Genomic DNA, 16551 nt, shown 5'->3' with positions numbered 1-16551 from the left:
AGTGCTAGTGAAAATGAAACAGACACTTCTTATTTTACATACTTTACATTTGTATTAGTTTTGATTCTTTTTATGTTAATTGTGTTAATTGCCTTCCGCAAACATGTAGAAATTTTATGTAAACGAAATTATCGGAATACTCATAAAAATGAAACTTCCGATAATTTCTCACTTAGGGAGGGAGGAGTTATGCATCCGTCAGCTCCCTCTGCTCTAGACTAAACAAGATAAGTCATCACTTTCCGCTCTACAGTGTAAGCATTCGTAGAATTGTTATTCACATAAGAGATGTGTCAGCAGAACTAAATTGTAAACACCGTACTGGACGACTGCGATCGGCCACAATATTAAATCATTATTAAATCGCCTCCAACTCGGCGAGGACGTGATCACTTAGTTTAATTAAATATAATCCTTTTTAAAAAGCTTCCACCCCGCTCCCGAAATCTGACTACCTACTCCGGCCCTAGTACCGGAATTGGAAAGCTACTATGTATAAAATTATTCGTTTTTTGTAGTTACATCATTACCCTCACTTTCATACGCAAATGTTTTTTGCTTTAAGTGCAGGTACCGTTGTCACAGTGAAAGGTACAGGGTACAGTAATATTTTTAAGATAGAGTTAAAATTATTGCAGTTAAGATGAAAATCGTGTGTATTTCCAGAATACTGACTTGTTGAGTGTACTAATTGAACAAATTACTTAAAGATGAGATGTTATGATGAAAAATTGCTTGTATTTATAATAATTATTGTTTCTCTCTCTGCACTTACCTACATGAACAAATGAGCACGTACGCAGATTTAATTGAAAATAAATACTTCTTGTTACTTGATTTATTGTTACAGCAAAAATAAACAAATACCTAAATCTAAATATTTGTATGTTGCCTTCTCCAAAGTTAAATGTATATTTTTAAGAAATGTTATTAAAAAAAGTATTGGATCAACTCCCGAATTTGTAAACTCAAAGACTACCTAATTCAAATTCAATTTTTTATTGCATATTAAGTGTTTACAATTGTGTCCTAATCTAAACAATATGTTTGGCTAACCCTTTTCCTAACATTCTGTATTTATTTATATTACTAGCGGCCGCCCGCGACTTCGTACGCGTGGATCCCGTTTTACCCCCTTCATCTATCTTACGCGTTTTAGATTTTTTCATACAAATGTTTTTTCCCGCTAGCTCCCGTTCTCGTGGGAATTTTGCAATATCCTGTTGTAACTAAGCTTTAAGTTTACTAAGGTACCTGCAATCTGCATGCCTTTCAAGCGTCTATCTTAAGCGGTTTAGATTTTTCATACAAAAGGATTTTCCTGCTAATTCCTGTTCCCGTGGGAATTTCTAAGTATACTATAGCCTGCCCAGGAGTATGAAGAATAATTGTAACAAGTTTCGTTAAAATCCGTCGAATAGTTTTTGTTTCTATAAGGAACATACAGACGGACAGACAGACAGACAGACAAAAATTTTACTGATTGCAATTTTGGCATCAGTATCGATCACTAATCACCCCCTGATAGTTATTTTGAAAATATATTTCATGTACAGAATTGAACTCTCTGCAGAATTATTATAAGTACCTATAGATTAGGATAATAATGTATTTGTTTCGGTCGGAATTTAAAATATTTGATATTATTTACAACAATGCAACACAAATGCTTATCAACTTTGGTTTATTACCGCCAAAACGCTAACGGTCGGCTGAGCGTTATAATAACCAAAAATACAACCTTACAAAATTTTTCAATAGCTTTTTTCTCTATCTTACTTATTTATCATCCCATGTGTGCGAGTAAGACGTAAGGAGTACATCTATTACGAAATAATTTCGCAGAATATGTACTCGGTTATTAGTTTATTAATTAGTAACATTTTAGAGCGTGACTTACATGCTCTATGAATATTTATAATAGAAAGTTAGTAATTTGGAGCATAACGTAGATTTCCGGAACATTATTAATTTAGGAGCACCTACAGTCGAATTTGGTTTCCTATGAAATAAGGATTTGTTACAATCGTAACACTTGTACCATTATTTTTGTTTATACAGGGTGTCCCAAAAAGCAGTGTCACGCCGAAGCCCAGAGGTAGAGCACCATTAGGGCTTGTCATTGTCTATCTCATTCAAAAGAACTGATTTTTTATGAGAATTAGTTAGGTTTAACATACCTTAAAAAATGAAATTTGACATTTCAATCTAACCGCGCTATGGTACATACATATCAATAATTTCCTTCTCCTGTAAAATCTGCTTACCCGGCACTTTCGAAGTTTCAAGTATGCGTTTAACCGTTAAGTAAAGTTAGCCGCATCTGTCAGTGGAAAGTTCCAACAAGTCAAAGGAAATCCTCAGGTTACAAGATGCACTTGCAGTCTAAAATAACACGTGGGATATAAACCATAGAATTGTCAAGCACTACGACACAAGTTCTTCAAAAACATTTCATGCTACCCTGAAAGCCGACACTCTTGAATTTTACAGCTAATTCGATTTGACTGATTCACAAATTCACACAAATCGTCTGAAATCAATAAACTGATGACGTCATATTTATGGGACAAAATTCATGGGAGAGTTGTGTTTTCATGTTCAAATATGGGAACCAGTGTCTACTACTTACTATAAAGGTGATTATTCACATTTTGCAGAGTAAAAATTTACACGTAACTTTGTAAATCTGGCTCTAAATGTTGTGTGTCGGCTTCGTACCTATGTTAAACACAAGTAATTTTCACATAGTAACTAACGCTCTTAGTGTGCGCACTTGTGAAATAGACCAGAATTCAAATCTAAAAACAGCTGGCTTAAAAAACTTATTTTTTGTAAGTAGGCTTTCAAAAAACGCTTTTACACGTCACACATGTAGCGCTGTTAGTCTGGTGAATTACTGTCAAAGCACATAGACCCCATGTTTTGAAAGGAATATTCCTTGCACCTTCTCGGATTGAATTATCAAAGCCATTGAGGGTACGGAAAACTACCTTAGGGTCGTATTCCATCAATATGTGAGGAGTAGAGAGAATAACAATTCTTCGTATACTGTTTGTTTGTCGTAAAATGCAATTAAGGGGCAAATATCTGAACATTTGGGCTCCCCAGCTTGTCTGATCATTTGTGGTGATAAATAAATCTCTTTCGTCTTGGAGATTCTGGGGTTTGATTCTCTTAGATGGACTTATAGAAGACGGCTCATCAAATTAACCACTGTGGCATCTTACGCAGTCGTAAAAGTGCTATTTTGTAGACAAAAAATTTTCTTATGTACTGTCGACTGTGTCTGTACATTAGTAAAAAAAACATGATTATTTTCTTCAAAAGTTAGGTAATTAACAGTTGGCCAAAAACAAGATTAACTCTAGGATAATATCTCCCAGTCCTGTTAATCGTTTTAGTAGGAAGCCAGCCTAATGCAGGCTGTTTGATGAAGACGATCATCGCTGCGCGCGCGCAAATCGTTGCGGTAGAAAGTGCGGTCGCTGCAGTGAATAGGCTTTTGTGCCGTGGCAGGTGCCGTTAGTTTGTAGGGCTGCCTCTTGGCAATTCAATTATCTTTAACTTTATCTATACTTCTATACTATCTAATACTAATATTATAAATGCGAAAGTAACTCTGTCTGTCTGTCTCGCTTTCACGCCTAAACCACTGAACCGAATTTGATGAAATTTGGCAGGGAGATAGTTTAAGTCCCGGGAAAGGACATAGGATAGTTTTTATCCCGGTTTTTAAAACAGGGACCCTCGCGATAAAGTTTTTCTGTGACAGACAAAATTCCACGCGGGCGAAGCCGCGGGCGTAAAGCTAATAACACTATAAATGAAAAATTTTGTGAGGTTGTAGCTATAGATTTATGTTAGTCTTTCATGTGAAAACTGTTGAACGATATTGATGAAAGTTTAAAATGTTACAGCCTACACGAGTTACGGGCAAAAGATAAGTAGTCGTATTTTTGCGAAGATTCGCTACATGAGAGGAGAGTCTGGTGAAGCGGTTCAATTCAAAAACAAGCCACAGCAAATGTACTAGTAAAACTATGGATTCTTAAATTTTTCTCCCTTAAAATGTGACAAAGATTTCTCAGCCTCCTTGCATATATTGCGGTGTCCCGAAAACATGCAAACTATACTGCCGTGCTAGCGATATCAGCCAGCAGTGATTAAAAAAAAACTACTGTAAAATGTTAAGTTCATTTGTAAATTTAAAACCTTGTACATAAATAAAAATAAACGTCTATAAAGTATGGAGACTACAAGTTTGCTCGTAGACATTAGCGAGAAACTACAACCACATGCTCTAAAAAAATACATTATTGATTTAATATACAACAAATTGTTTTAGTTTGAATCCGAACTCGGGCAATTTCAGCCGGAGATTAAAAAAAAATATTTTTCTGTTAAAAAACCTCCTGTCAGCATCTGAAATAGAGCTCATTGTAGTTTTGCCAAAATTGGAGTTACTGCTGACATCGCTAGCACGGCGCAGTATATTGAAACTATTCTTTTAGGCCATCCCTAAGTATGCATATTACAATCCACCATTGTCAGACCTCAGTTAAACCATTACCACCATCATTGTTGACGGTTAATGCCAAGCAAAAGATGACTGAAGAGGGTCTTCCTCGCTGGTCGATCATTGCAAGAATGGCACTTATATTTTGACGAGTAGAGGCTTGTAGTAGACTTTCTAGAATTTACAGTTAGGACTACACTCTGGTGAATATAGTTATACACAATGCTAAGGACGGGCAGTTTTAGAATTCAAGGCTTGCCGGGGAAGGTGGAAGCAAACACAATATTAATATATGAAAATAAAATATAATGTTTTAAAATATAATATGTATGTAATTGAAATAAATTACATTCCAATCAAAGCAGAATTGAATATAAATTAGCGATTTCTATTGTTGTATGATGACAATCTAAATATACAATAACTCAAAGGTGACTGACTGACTGACGGACATAGTGATCTATCAACGCACAGCTCACACCATTGAACGGATCGGGCTGAAATTTGGCATGCAGGTAGATGTTATGGGCATCCTCTAAGAAAGGATTTTACGAAACTCCACCCCTAAGGGGGTAAAACGGGATCCAAGCGTACAAAGTCGCGGATGGCCGCTAGTTTTTATATAAAGAGTTCACAGAGGTTACAATAACCCAACTAGTAGTTGTTAATTAAATTTAAGAATGAGTAAATTAAAATGCATTAATATTTTTGCATCGATGCGCTGACTCGTTGATGTCTTTTGTATAGTGGCATTCTAAAACAATATAATTATGCACTTTTTATACAATTACTAAAAAAATGTCGTCAATTTTGATAGAATTACTTTAATTATTCTCTCAAATGTAATAATAAAACTTATTTGAATTGGATTATAATGTAGTATATGTTGTAGGGATAGGAAGGATGAAGATGGGTGGATGAAAATGAGATTAAATAAATAAATTAGCTTTATTCCATTTTATGATTTCTTTCAAGTTAGGTTTATAATTTATGATTTATATTTATCAAATCTGATTGTTACTATTTATGTTACGACTAGCGGCCGCCCGCGACTTCGTAGGCGTGGATCCCGTTTACCCCCTTAGGGGTGGATTTTCATAAAATCCTTTCTTAGCGGATGCCTACGTCATAACATCTACCTGCATGCCAAATTTCAGCCCGGTCCTGGACGGATGTGGTTTGGGCTGTGCGTTAATAGATCACTATGTCAGTTAGTCAGTTAGTCACCTTTGAGTTATACATATTATATTTAGATGATACTTATAATCTAAGTAATAAATGTATCTAATAAGGGTCACTATGCCCAAAATAGGGACAGACAGCAGAAAGCGACTTTATACATGTAGTGCTATAGATGTTGCACTCTCATAACCCTCGACCAAGTCTATATTGTATATCGTAAAACCGCTTCTTCGCTTTCAGGTAAGGCGATGGTGTCTTGGCGTTGTACAGCATCGGCAGTTCGATGCTCTCGTGCCGCAGCCGTTTGCCAGCCTCCGGCCATTTTGGCAGCCCGTAGTCTTCTTCCAGCGGTGTTGGGTCTCTGCAAACGAAATGAAGAGTAGGTAAGCCCTATAAGACCTTTGGCATACTTACTTTTATGTACTAAACTTAATTAACGGTCACAGACATGTGCCATGTGCTAGATGTGGGAGGGCATTTGCAAATGATTATTTGAATATTTTGAGTTTGGGCATGTTTGTGCATGCATAATGTGCGTGTTTTGGGCATTTACTGTTTCTTGTATCGACAACAGCACATCAAGTTAGTCATTGGTATCTTATTTACTTGTAAAAGGCGCTATTTTGCTGTCAAATGTACGAAATATCCTACATAAAATTAAAACTGTGTTTTGGATTCCTATTTACATTGAAGTTGTGGGCTTAAATAGGCACTTACATACAGGGCAGATACCATCCTAGGCTGCATGACACTTAACACCAGGTGCGATTGCGGTCAAATACCTGCCTTGTCTTGCATAAAAAAACGACATAAAAATCGAGCTCTGTGCCCCATAATGTATAAAAGAACTGTTTTTTTAATTAAACAAGTCTCTTACCCAGTGATCACGAAATCGCTGATCAATCTTGTCATAAATTCCCTCATCATCGAGTCAAGGTCGTCCTGCCTTAGTTCATTGACCACCATCGGCCCTTGGAATGAATTTACCCTGAAGAAGTACGTGATATCCTCCAAATGCCCTGCTCCGGGGAAGTCCTCCCTCATAACCTCTTTAACAATACTCCTTATTCCATGGTACGAGAAGTCGTAATAGTATGTCGGGGCCGCCCGAGTTTTAATTCTCTTCTCTACTATTCTGTACACTGGGTATTTGTAAAATGAATCAGTGACAACATCCGCAAACGTATCTAAAGTTATTATAGAGTTGTTGAAGTATTCGTTTAGGATATTCAATGTTAGTATTGGAACGGTTAGAGGATTTGACGAGAACAGCAGATTGGTTGGCACGATCAGTGGAGGCAGCAGCTTAGTCTTTGCCTCCAAGTTAACGCTTCTTAGCCTTGCCTTGTAAGTTTGTGACTCGTTGTTTGTATACCCTAATAAAAGAGGACTGTTTTTGCCCCTGCCTTCATCTAGCAGATACTCGGGGTCTTTAAGCAGAATTGCCGTGAAGTTTTCTGTAGGAGTTTCTATGACTGGACAGAACGAAACTAATCCAAATTGGTCCAACAAAAATTGGTTGGCATCTAATATTCTGCTCATTGGTGCCGATATGAGTTGCTGGTGTATGATTTCTGGATCCTCCAAGATGTTAAGGCCCATATAGAGCAGGAAGATTTTGGCCATGAGTGCTGAGTAGAGAGGGGATACTGCTACGAAGTTGGCTATGGCGGTGCCACTTAGCGCCATCACTCTGTAAACGATTAAAAGAGATACCTATAAGTATACTTATTAGAAAAAATATTAAAGAGATATACAAAACGTGTAGTTCTACAAGATACCAAAAGTTAGCGTCGATTGTACATTAGACCTCGGTTTTGAGTCATGTAACAAAGACTAAAAGTGTACCTAGTTACTTGCCGCCGCACAGTCTTTTATTTTCCCTTAGAAGCGGACATGCCTGTTTTATTAATTCAATCGTTAGATATTACTATTATGTATAAAATTGATGAAGGAACTAGTAGTTGTATTTGCTTAGTTTCGAAGAAATATTCGATATTGTGATTTTATAAAAAAAAACAGTTTTAGAAGCATATTTTCTAAAAAAATTACATTAAGGCAGAATTTTGTAAATAAATTTACCTATCACTATAACGTCTACCTTTATGCAGAAATAAATGGTTATTGCTGCAGTAATTTAGGAATTATTTAATAATTTATGATTTTCAGAAAACATTTTTTTCTCCGTTACACTAGAAAATTGGCAGCTATATTTACTTTATATTGATGCATGATATAATTATCTATAATACCTGAAAATATTACTTGCCTATCCCGTGGAAGTTCGATGATACGACTAGAAAAATTTGTCAAAAGTAATATTGACTAAGGCCATCGGTCAAAACCACTATTAACTGAAATTTGCAGTCAAAAGTGGTTTTGATCGATTATGAGTTTTGACTGCAACATATATATCGATGTTTCGAAAACGATAGGATATCCAATAAGCCGCCAGAGGGCCAACTCTATAATTATTATCAAACTCGACCAGACAAATTAATAATGGTAAAAGCAATGAATTTCCATAGTTATCTAACAAAGGCATTATAACCGTATTGTTACGGACGGCATTTAAAAAACTAAAAAATATTCAGATGACAACCCTATTTACATATAAATTTTCTAAACTCATAGAAATTAAAATATCTTCGAACTTCCACGGGATAGGCAAGTAATATTTTCAGGTATTATAGATAATTATATCATGCATCAATATAAAGTAAATATAGCTGCCAATTTTCTAGTGTAACGGAGAAAAAAAAGTTTTCTGAAAATCATAAATTATTAAATAATTCCTAAATTACTGCAGCAATAACCATTTATTTCTGCATAAAGGTAGACGTTATAGTGATAGGTAAATTTATTTACAAAATTCTGACATAATGTAATTTTTTTAGAAAATATGCTTCTAAAACTGTTTTTTTTTTTTTATAAAATCACAAAATCGAATATTTCTTCGAAACTAAACAAATACAACTACTAGTTCCTTCATCAATTTTATACATAATAGTAATATCTAACGATTGAATTAATAAAACAGGGATGTCCGCTTCTAAGCCAAAATAAAACACTGTGCGCCGTCGTCATCGACGTCTTGCCGTACGTCGGAAGTTAATAGATTACGAAAATGACGATTTCTGCCGAAATCTTTTTGGAGATGGGTGGGTAATGGATATGTTACTCGAACTAAGCAAATAACTTCACCGGAAGAGCATAATGGTTTAATAAGTAGGTTTTTTTTTAAATTTTAAATAAAAATCTACGTTAAGTCAGTATTTTATAAATAAATTTAATTTAAATCTGTTAAATGGTATTCAATTTATCAATATAAGATGAGAACAGGGTAAAATTAAACCAAAGTTTTAACTGCCCTACCACCGACAGTTCAAAAACAGACTTACTTGTTATAAAGTCCTTTACAAGCCGGTGATATGGACAGAATATGGGCCATCACCCCCCCAGCGCTCTGCCCCCCAATAGTAACGTTTTCAGGGTCGCCTCCAAAGAACCTGGCGTTCCTCTGAAGCCATACCAAGGCTGTTCTGGCATCCCTCAGCCCGTTGTTGCCCGGAATACTCTTGGAGTTTAGGGAGAGGTAGCCGAGGGCGTTTAGTCTGGAAGCAGAGTTGAAGTAGAACTGTTAAAATGATACTTGCGGTATTAAGTTATCAGTTTTGTGAGATGGATGGATTTTTTACTTATGTATGAACTTTTAAAACACAGACATATGTTTTAAACTTAAAGCTGACGAATTCACGGGTGTCTTTGAAGATACAATACACAAAAGGGTCGCAGTAATCATGACTGTTGTTTAAAATAACTTTAACATTTTATTCAATTTTGGAGAGTGCAAAGGATGAAAGAATATATGCCTAGTTTGAGGCTCAAATAATTTAAAACCTATATTTTATCCTACTAAATCCTATTAATACTGGTTAATATTACTAAATATAATAAAGTAGCTTTCCGCCCGCGGCTTCACCCTCGTGGAATTTTGTCTGTCACAAAAAACGTTATCGCGCGCGTTCTTATTTCAAAAACCGGGATAAAAACTATCCTATGTCCTTTCTCGGGACTCAATCTAAATATCTCTGTGCCTAATTTCATCAAATTCGGTTCAGTGGTTTATGTGAAAGCAAGACAGACAGACAGACAGAATTACTTTCGCATTTATAATATTAGTATAGATTAATCTCACCTGTAATTAAAAGTCACTAATATAATGCCTTTAGTCATCAAATACTCCGGGCCTTGAAGATCTGCGTCTCCCGACCCATAGGAGAACGATCCCCCATGGACCCACGCCAGAATGGGGAGGAGGGGCTTCTGGCTACCATCGGGCAAGGCCTGGATCGGGACATGGATATTGATCCTGATGCAGTCTTCCCCCATGGACCTTGGTTGGAGGAGGGGGCCGTAGATGACGTCCACTTGAGGACATATTGGGCCCGCCTCCCGGGCGTCGAAAATTCCATGGAATGGCTCGGGTGGCTGAAGTTCCTGGAAGAAAAATAAAATGAATTTTTTACTCTTAGTACGAAAAAGTGCCAATCCATCATCATCCATCATTTCAGCCATAGGACGTCCACTGCTGAACATGGCCTCCCCCAATGCTTTCCATGTTGATCGATTGGTAGCGGCCTGCCAAAAGTGCCAAATTGAATAAATTTTCTAGCATTAAAATGAAATTATTTCTTGATGGAAAGTAAAATACCGGGTTGAGTCTGATTCATCATGTTTTTGATGGATAAACTTTGGTGTATTTAAGACATCCTTTGATTAATAATATCAAGTCATTTAGTCTCCATTGCAGGAGCACGACTCTCTCATTTTGAGGTAAATAGAGGATGTGACCTACGCTCCTTGTGTTACTTGACCAGATGGGATGCTCATATCGTCGCTTGCCTCTCTAACTGACGTATCTGACATTTTTTTCGAAACTGAGTTATCTACACCATCTTAATCAATTTCGCAAGACGAATCGATCTGTCTAATCGCCTGAAAATTTTGCAAAATATCAGTTAAGTACGTAAGTTAGAGAGGCAAGCGACGATATTTTTACCAGTTATATTATTAGTCGCCTTTACGCTGACATCCGTTTTGCGTTATGTTTTACACGTAGCAATATTTTTAACCACTAAAGAGCCTCTGTTAAAACATCAGGAGTTTGCTTCATGATTATAACATCATTATTATCATCAAATCGACCTTGCAACACTTAGTAGGTACATGTAGCAATGTACCTTCAAAAAGGGTATTGACGATTGTGAAAATTATTAAAAAACCTTGAAAAATTATTTGCTTTTTGTTGTTGTTGAATACGATTAACATTACATTGTGAGTCAGAACACGTTTGTTGGAAATAGGTAGGTAGGTACTTGTAGCATGGAATAAAGTTTAGTTAATGTTTTCTATGACGCAGATCGTCAGATTTTCTAGTAGTGGTCTTTGAACCATGGTAAAGATCTTTTTTCCAGGAATATGAAAGGATTTATAGTACAAAGAAATCAAATAATTATTATTACTGACGGGATTGCTACCATGTACCTTAATTTTGAGTTTCCCATATTTCGGCACTGTTGCAAGCGGCATAATTATGATAGTGGCCATGAAAGTTTAAAACAATCAAATAATGGTTTTTTTGGCAAAAATTCGGCACATTCGGGTCTATTGTCGTGTCTAGGTCACACTGATGCAAGTCCTCTTGTAGCCAAGATCTAAAAAAATCAACAAGCTTGTTCTGGGGGGAAATTAAACTGTCATTGGACCCACAACTAAATTGAACATATGACAAATTCCACAAAGGGAATCGTTGTGAAAATCTTTGGCCTTAACCTTTGTCCAGCAGTGGACGTCATTTGGCTGAAACGAATGAACGATTTAGACATTAAAAGTTTAGCACATTAAGGTGGACCGATGTCCTCATAAAGGTAGCAAGAATAGGCTGTATGCGGGCCACTACCAACCGGGCGATGTGGAAATCATTGGGGAGACCCATATTTAGCAGTGGACGTCCTGTGGCTGAAATGATGATGATATTAAGAATTACCATCCCCATTCCCATCACTTAGATAGTTGGCAGTCCACAACAGTACGTTTCTCTAGAAACTTCCTGCCCCGTACAACCAAACTGTGGAATGGACTGTCGTCTGCGGTGTTTCCGGACCGATACGACCTGCAAGCTTTCAAGAAGAGAGCGTATATTCACCTTAAAGGTCGGCAACGCACCTGTAACGCCTCTGGGACTGCGGGTGTCTATGAGCGACGGTAATCCCTTACCATCAGGTGATCCGTCTGCTCGTTTGCCTCCTGTCACATAAAGACAAAAAAAAAATTACCTGAAATCGCAGCTTCCCCAAAGGTTGCTTAGCATAAGGGATGCCTCTGAAACTGGCGTAGTAGTCCCCATTAGCTGCTAGTCTCCTCCTTCCGCAGACGTAGCCCGACTCGGTCTTGGCCGTGACATCGCACTCTGATGGCTGGATGGTACCGGTCACCCATCCTTGAATGTTAGGAATGAAGAAAATAAATTAGGTTCCCAATGCGTAGGGCAATCTTAAGGAGTTGACTCTTAAGACTAACAGATATCAGGGCACAGATACAGATATTTATTGCATCACTAATAATGTTACATTGTGTACATAAGGCGTAAGAGTAGGCGCACACCGTTTATTTTTCGTCGGCCGATAGTTTAGTCGGGCAGTTGATCAGTATGGGCATGTATGGGAGTGCGCACACTACGCCGATTCGGTTTGGCCGATTCTTCATACAATTTAAAATCGGGCACAACTATCGGCCAACTAAAAATCAACGGTGTGCGCCTACTCTAAAGGCACAGAATAATAATAAGTACTGTAAAGGTAACAGATCATTATGGACCCTGTCGGGCACTGCAATTAGAAGAGAGGAGGATCTACTTACATATTATTGACAAACTATTTAAAACATCATTATCATCATCTTCATTATCATCAGTCAGTGAACTACTAAGCCGAAATATAAAGTAATTTTAACGATACCTACGCAGCTACGTCACGTCACAAATGTGACAGTTTTGTAACGTGACGTAGTTATCCTTAAAATAACTCTAGAAAACTATAAACAAAACGCCGCGTAGTGAATCGATTTCGGATATAGAACTTTTTTTAAATTAACTACGAGGAAGTTCTTGGCCTGCATCTCACCTGGTGGAAAGTGATGATCAGGCCGAAGGTGGAAACGCTTCACCCGGAATCCTTTACTACAACTTGTTACTTTGTCTATGACCCCTGGTTGATCTAACTGGCTTAATATCCTTGAATATACGGGATGACCCGTATATTCAAGGATATTAACGCCTATGAAGGCGCGAAAATGATACTACAATTTATTATTCTATAGTAGCTATTAACTGGTGCATCTATTATTAAATTTTGCGGTCAGCTGTCGATGAATTTGATCGGTTTCCTTGGATTTGACACTTGGCTCATTATTTTAAATAGCGAAATCAGTTATAGATACTTAGCCTATTAAATCAGGACCTAGGTTTTGAATTATATTTGAATCATTTAAAAGTAATTAAAAACAACAACGCCAAACCAGTAATTAAATTAAAACCACTTATGTGTCACCGAAAGGGCATCCACTTGCATTTAATAATTATTTTCGTACCTAACAGACGAGGTGACGAAAATCGGCAAGACTTGGAGCGAGATCAAACGCGAAGCTCAAGACTGAACGCGGTGGAGGACTATTGTGGACGTCCTCTGCCCCATCTAGGGGACATAGGACATTAATTCAAGTAAGTCAATTATTTTCTTTTAATTAGAAGAGTTTTCTCATAAGAAGACTCAAGGTCACCCAAAGGGCGAAGGAGCGGGCTATGCTCGTTTCCCTGTGTGATCAAATCAGAAATGAGGAGATCCGCAGGAGGACCAAAGTAACCGACATAGCTCGCAGAATTGCTAAAATCAAGTGGCAGTGCAGTGGGCGGGGCACATAGCTCGTAGAAACGATGGCCATTGGGGCAGGAGAGTTCTGAAGTGGCGACCACGGGCTGGAAGGCGTAGCGTGGGCAGGCCTCCTACTAGGTGGACCGATGATCTGGTAAAGGTCGCGGGAAGAGCCTGGATGCCGGCAGCGCAGGACCGTTCATTGTAGAAAACCTTGTGGGAGACCTTTGTCCAGCAGTGGACGTCATTTGGCTGAGACGAACAAACGAACGAATTAAGAATTTTAGTTTGTTAATATCATATACAAGGTATTATCATTGATTCACAGTAAGTTAAGAAGCTACAATTTCCTATGTAGATAAATAAAGCAACTCAAATTATATTAACCTCGATTGATATTTGGACTATTGATTAAAGGAATCTCCACCTTCTTGCCTCATTTAAACGTCTCAATCTTGTAAACAAACAAGGAAGGCTAACATTGACATTAATTTGGTGGTCATGTCCTTGTGTTGTGTTGTGCGAAAATTTAATTTTTAATTGCAGTGTCAAAATCTGATTTATGATCTAAGGCTGAGTTGCACCAATTTATTTTAACCTTAAACTGTAACAATAATCGGTGTTTTTGTAGAGTTTGACAGAGTTTTGACTTCTGTAAAAGTAAGATCCGTAAACGAACTAAAGTCACTGACACGCACAACTGACGGCCGATGGAGCAGCAAGGTTCTGGAGTGGAGGCCGCGTACCGGAAAACGCAGTGTGGGACGTCCACCCACAAGGTGGACCGACGACATCATAAAGGTGGCAGGAAAGCGCTGGACGCAGGCCGCTACCGACCGGGCAACATGGAAAGCATTGGGGGAGGCATATGTTCAGCAGTGGACGTCCTATGGCTGAGATGATGATGATGATGAAAAGTAAGATGGTGCAACCCAGGATTGAAGTCCTATATTTAGTGACAGACCGAAACGCGGGAAAAAGCTAACTATATTCGTATCTTATTATTGAGAAATAGTTAAATACCTACATTCTATGGGCGCTAACGATAATATATAATATCTAATAAGAATTAAGTTGTTTATTACCCTTCACAAAGGTTACAGATTTATCATACATTCTTAACATAATATTATTCGTAACTCTAGCTTCTAAGTAATGAGGTCCTATTATAAAATCTATTATGTTTAAATACTCATAGACCGGATTTTATGCATTTGCATTATGCATTTAAATATTAAAGTCATCCTCAGCAGTAATAGCATATTTTACTAGATTAATAATACACATCTTCACTAGATTTTACAATATTTTTCCGAATGTGAGTGCGTCCCGAAATGCAACAAAAGTGATAATATTTTACAAAAAATATAAATGATTGAAGACACAATTTTACCTCTGAACATTGAACAATACTTGATTTTACAAAAATAGTAAATTCTTAGTTTTCGTTCGTTCGTTTGTTTCAGCCAAATGACGTCCACTGCTGGACAAAGGCCAATAGTTTTAATGTCATGTAATGTTGATGCATATGTTGCCAATTTTCGTGCATATTTTAAGCATTTTTTATGCATATTTCCATGCATATAAGCTTTTATATTGCATATACTCCGGTCTCTACATAGATAGTTGATTGCAAATCAGTTTATACATTTTTATTGAAAGGAGACAATACAAATAAAGAAGGTGTAAGAAAGGAAGGAAGGCGTAATATAACAATAATTTTTTTTTGTTTTAATAATTTTTTTTAGTATTTTACAATACTAATTTAGCACCGAGGTTTATACTCGTAATAAGTAGTTTGAGTTAAGATTTTTTAATTCATAAAAAACAAAAGATTTTTTTTTAAATGATAGAAACGTGTTCGGTGTGTGGTACGACTTACGATTTTGGCGGGTCTTTCAGTTCAGTTTAATATTTTTAATTACTTCAAAAAAGGCACAACCTGAAAAGGTTACACTATGTCACCACACCATGTCGGACGGGAACAGCTGTGTGCTCCTAGCTCCCGTCGCCCCCGTCCTGGGGGGCCTGTAGGGCCCGCCGTGTAGGCAGGCAATCGCCGGGAGGGACTGTGGTAGTGAAGGATTTTTCCGGAATCCCACAGTTCCTTCCCACTTAAGGCGAATGACGGAGCACCGGGGTCTTTTTAGTGGGTATGCCTTCGTCCTTCTGACTTGGTGAGCCCTACATAACGTACCCTGTCCCCGCAGGGTAGGTATGCAATTCAATGCATTATTTCCCCGACAAAAAACAAGGTCACCACACCATCACCACCCGTTAAAATAAAAAATAAACATTTAATTTTTTCACAGTCAAAACAGTCCATAACACATAGCACCTTTAACACGGCCTTGTGAAACTTGTTTAACTTCTCAACACCAGTTAAAAAATATAAAAATATTTTTACCGAATAATATTACGATCGTAGCGACCTCTGCTAGTGCTGTGGCCATCATAACTAAAGCTGAGCTGGCTGTTTAAGTGTAATGTCATTAAAAATCATTGGTAATGTAGAAAACAATACTAGGCATAGTTTTTGACCGCGGGTTTGCCCGCGTTACTTTCAGTATGTCATAGAAAGTCCCCTTATGTATGTCCCCCTTTAAAAAACTGTCATATGTCTTTCCTGGGTTTCCCAACTATCTCTTTACCAAATTTTATCAAAATCGGTTCAGTACTCTTAAGCGTAAAAAGGTAATTGATAGACTGACACGTCGAGTTACTTTCGTATTTACAATAATAATGTGTGTAGGTATAATTTATATTATTGGGATCTAATGTGTTTTATAATAATGCAAAAGTGTATTTGGATTGTTGTTTTTGTTATTTTCGATTTTCACACAAAATGTAGATTATTGTTTGATTACATACCATTAAGCGAGAAACAAAATACTGATAATATAAAAGAAAATAATAATT

The 16551-nt window shown here is 37.2% G+C and overlaps 1 protein-coding gene across 1 annotated transcript; it reads right to left on the bottom strand.

The window, feature by feature from the left end:
* Positions 1 to 5865: 5865 nt before the first annotated feature.
* On the bottom strand, positions 5866 to 16095 carry LOC135083680 (juvenile hormone esterase-like). The gene is made up of 6 exons (XM_063978392.1): positions 16040 to 16095; positions 12040 to 12203; positions 9900 to 10201; positions 9103 to 9315; positions 6579 to 7394; positions 5866 to 6062 (listed from the first exon to the last, which is right to left on the bottom strand). Exons 1-6 carry the CDS (start codon positions 16086 to 16088, stop codon positions 5885 to 5887), a joined length of 1722 nt encoding a protein of 573 aa, XP_063834462.1. The 5' UTR covers positions 16089 to 16095; the 3' UTR covers positions 5866 to 5884.
* Between the last annotated feature and the right edge of the window lie 456 nt (positions 16096 to 16551).

Source organism: Ostrinia nubilalis, chromosome 24, assembly GCF_963855985.1.
Source record: "Ostrinia nubilalis chromosome 24, ilOstNubi1.1, whole genome shotgun sequence".
NCBI lineage: Eukaryota > Metazoa > Arthropoda > Insecta > Lepidoptera > Crambidae > Ostrinia > Ostrinia nubilalis.
The sequence above is the reverse complement of the archived record's forward strand: the minus strand, read 5'-3'. Positions and strand labels throughout refer to the sequence as shown.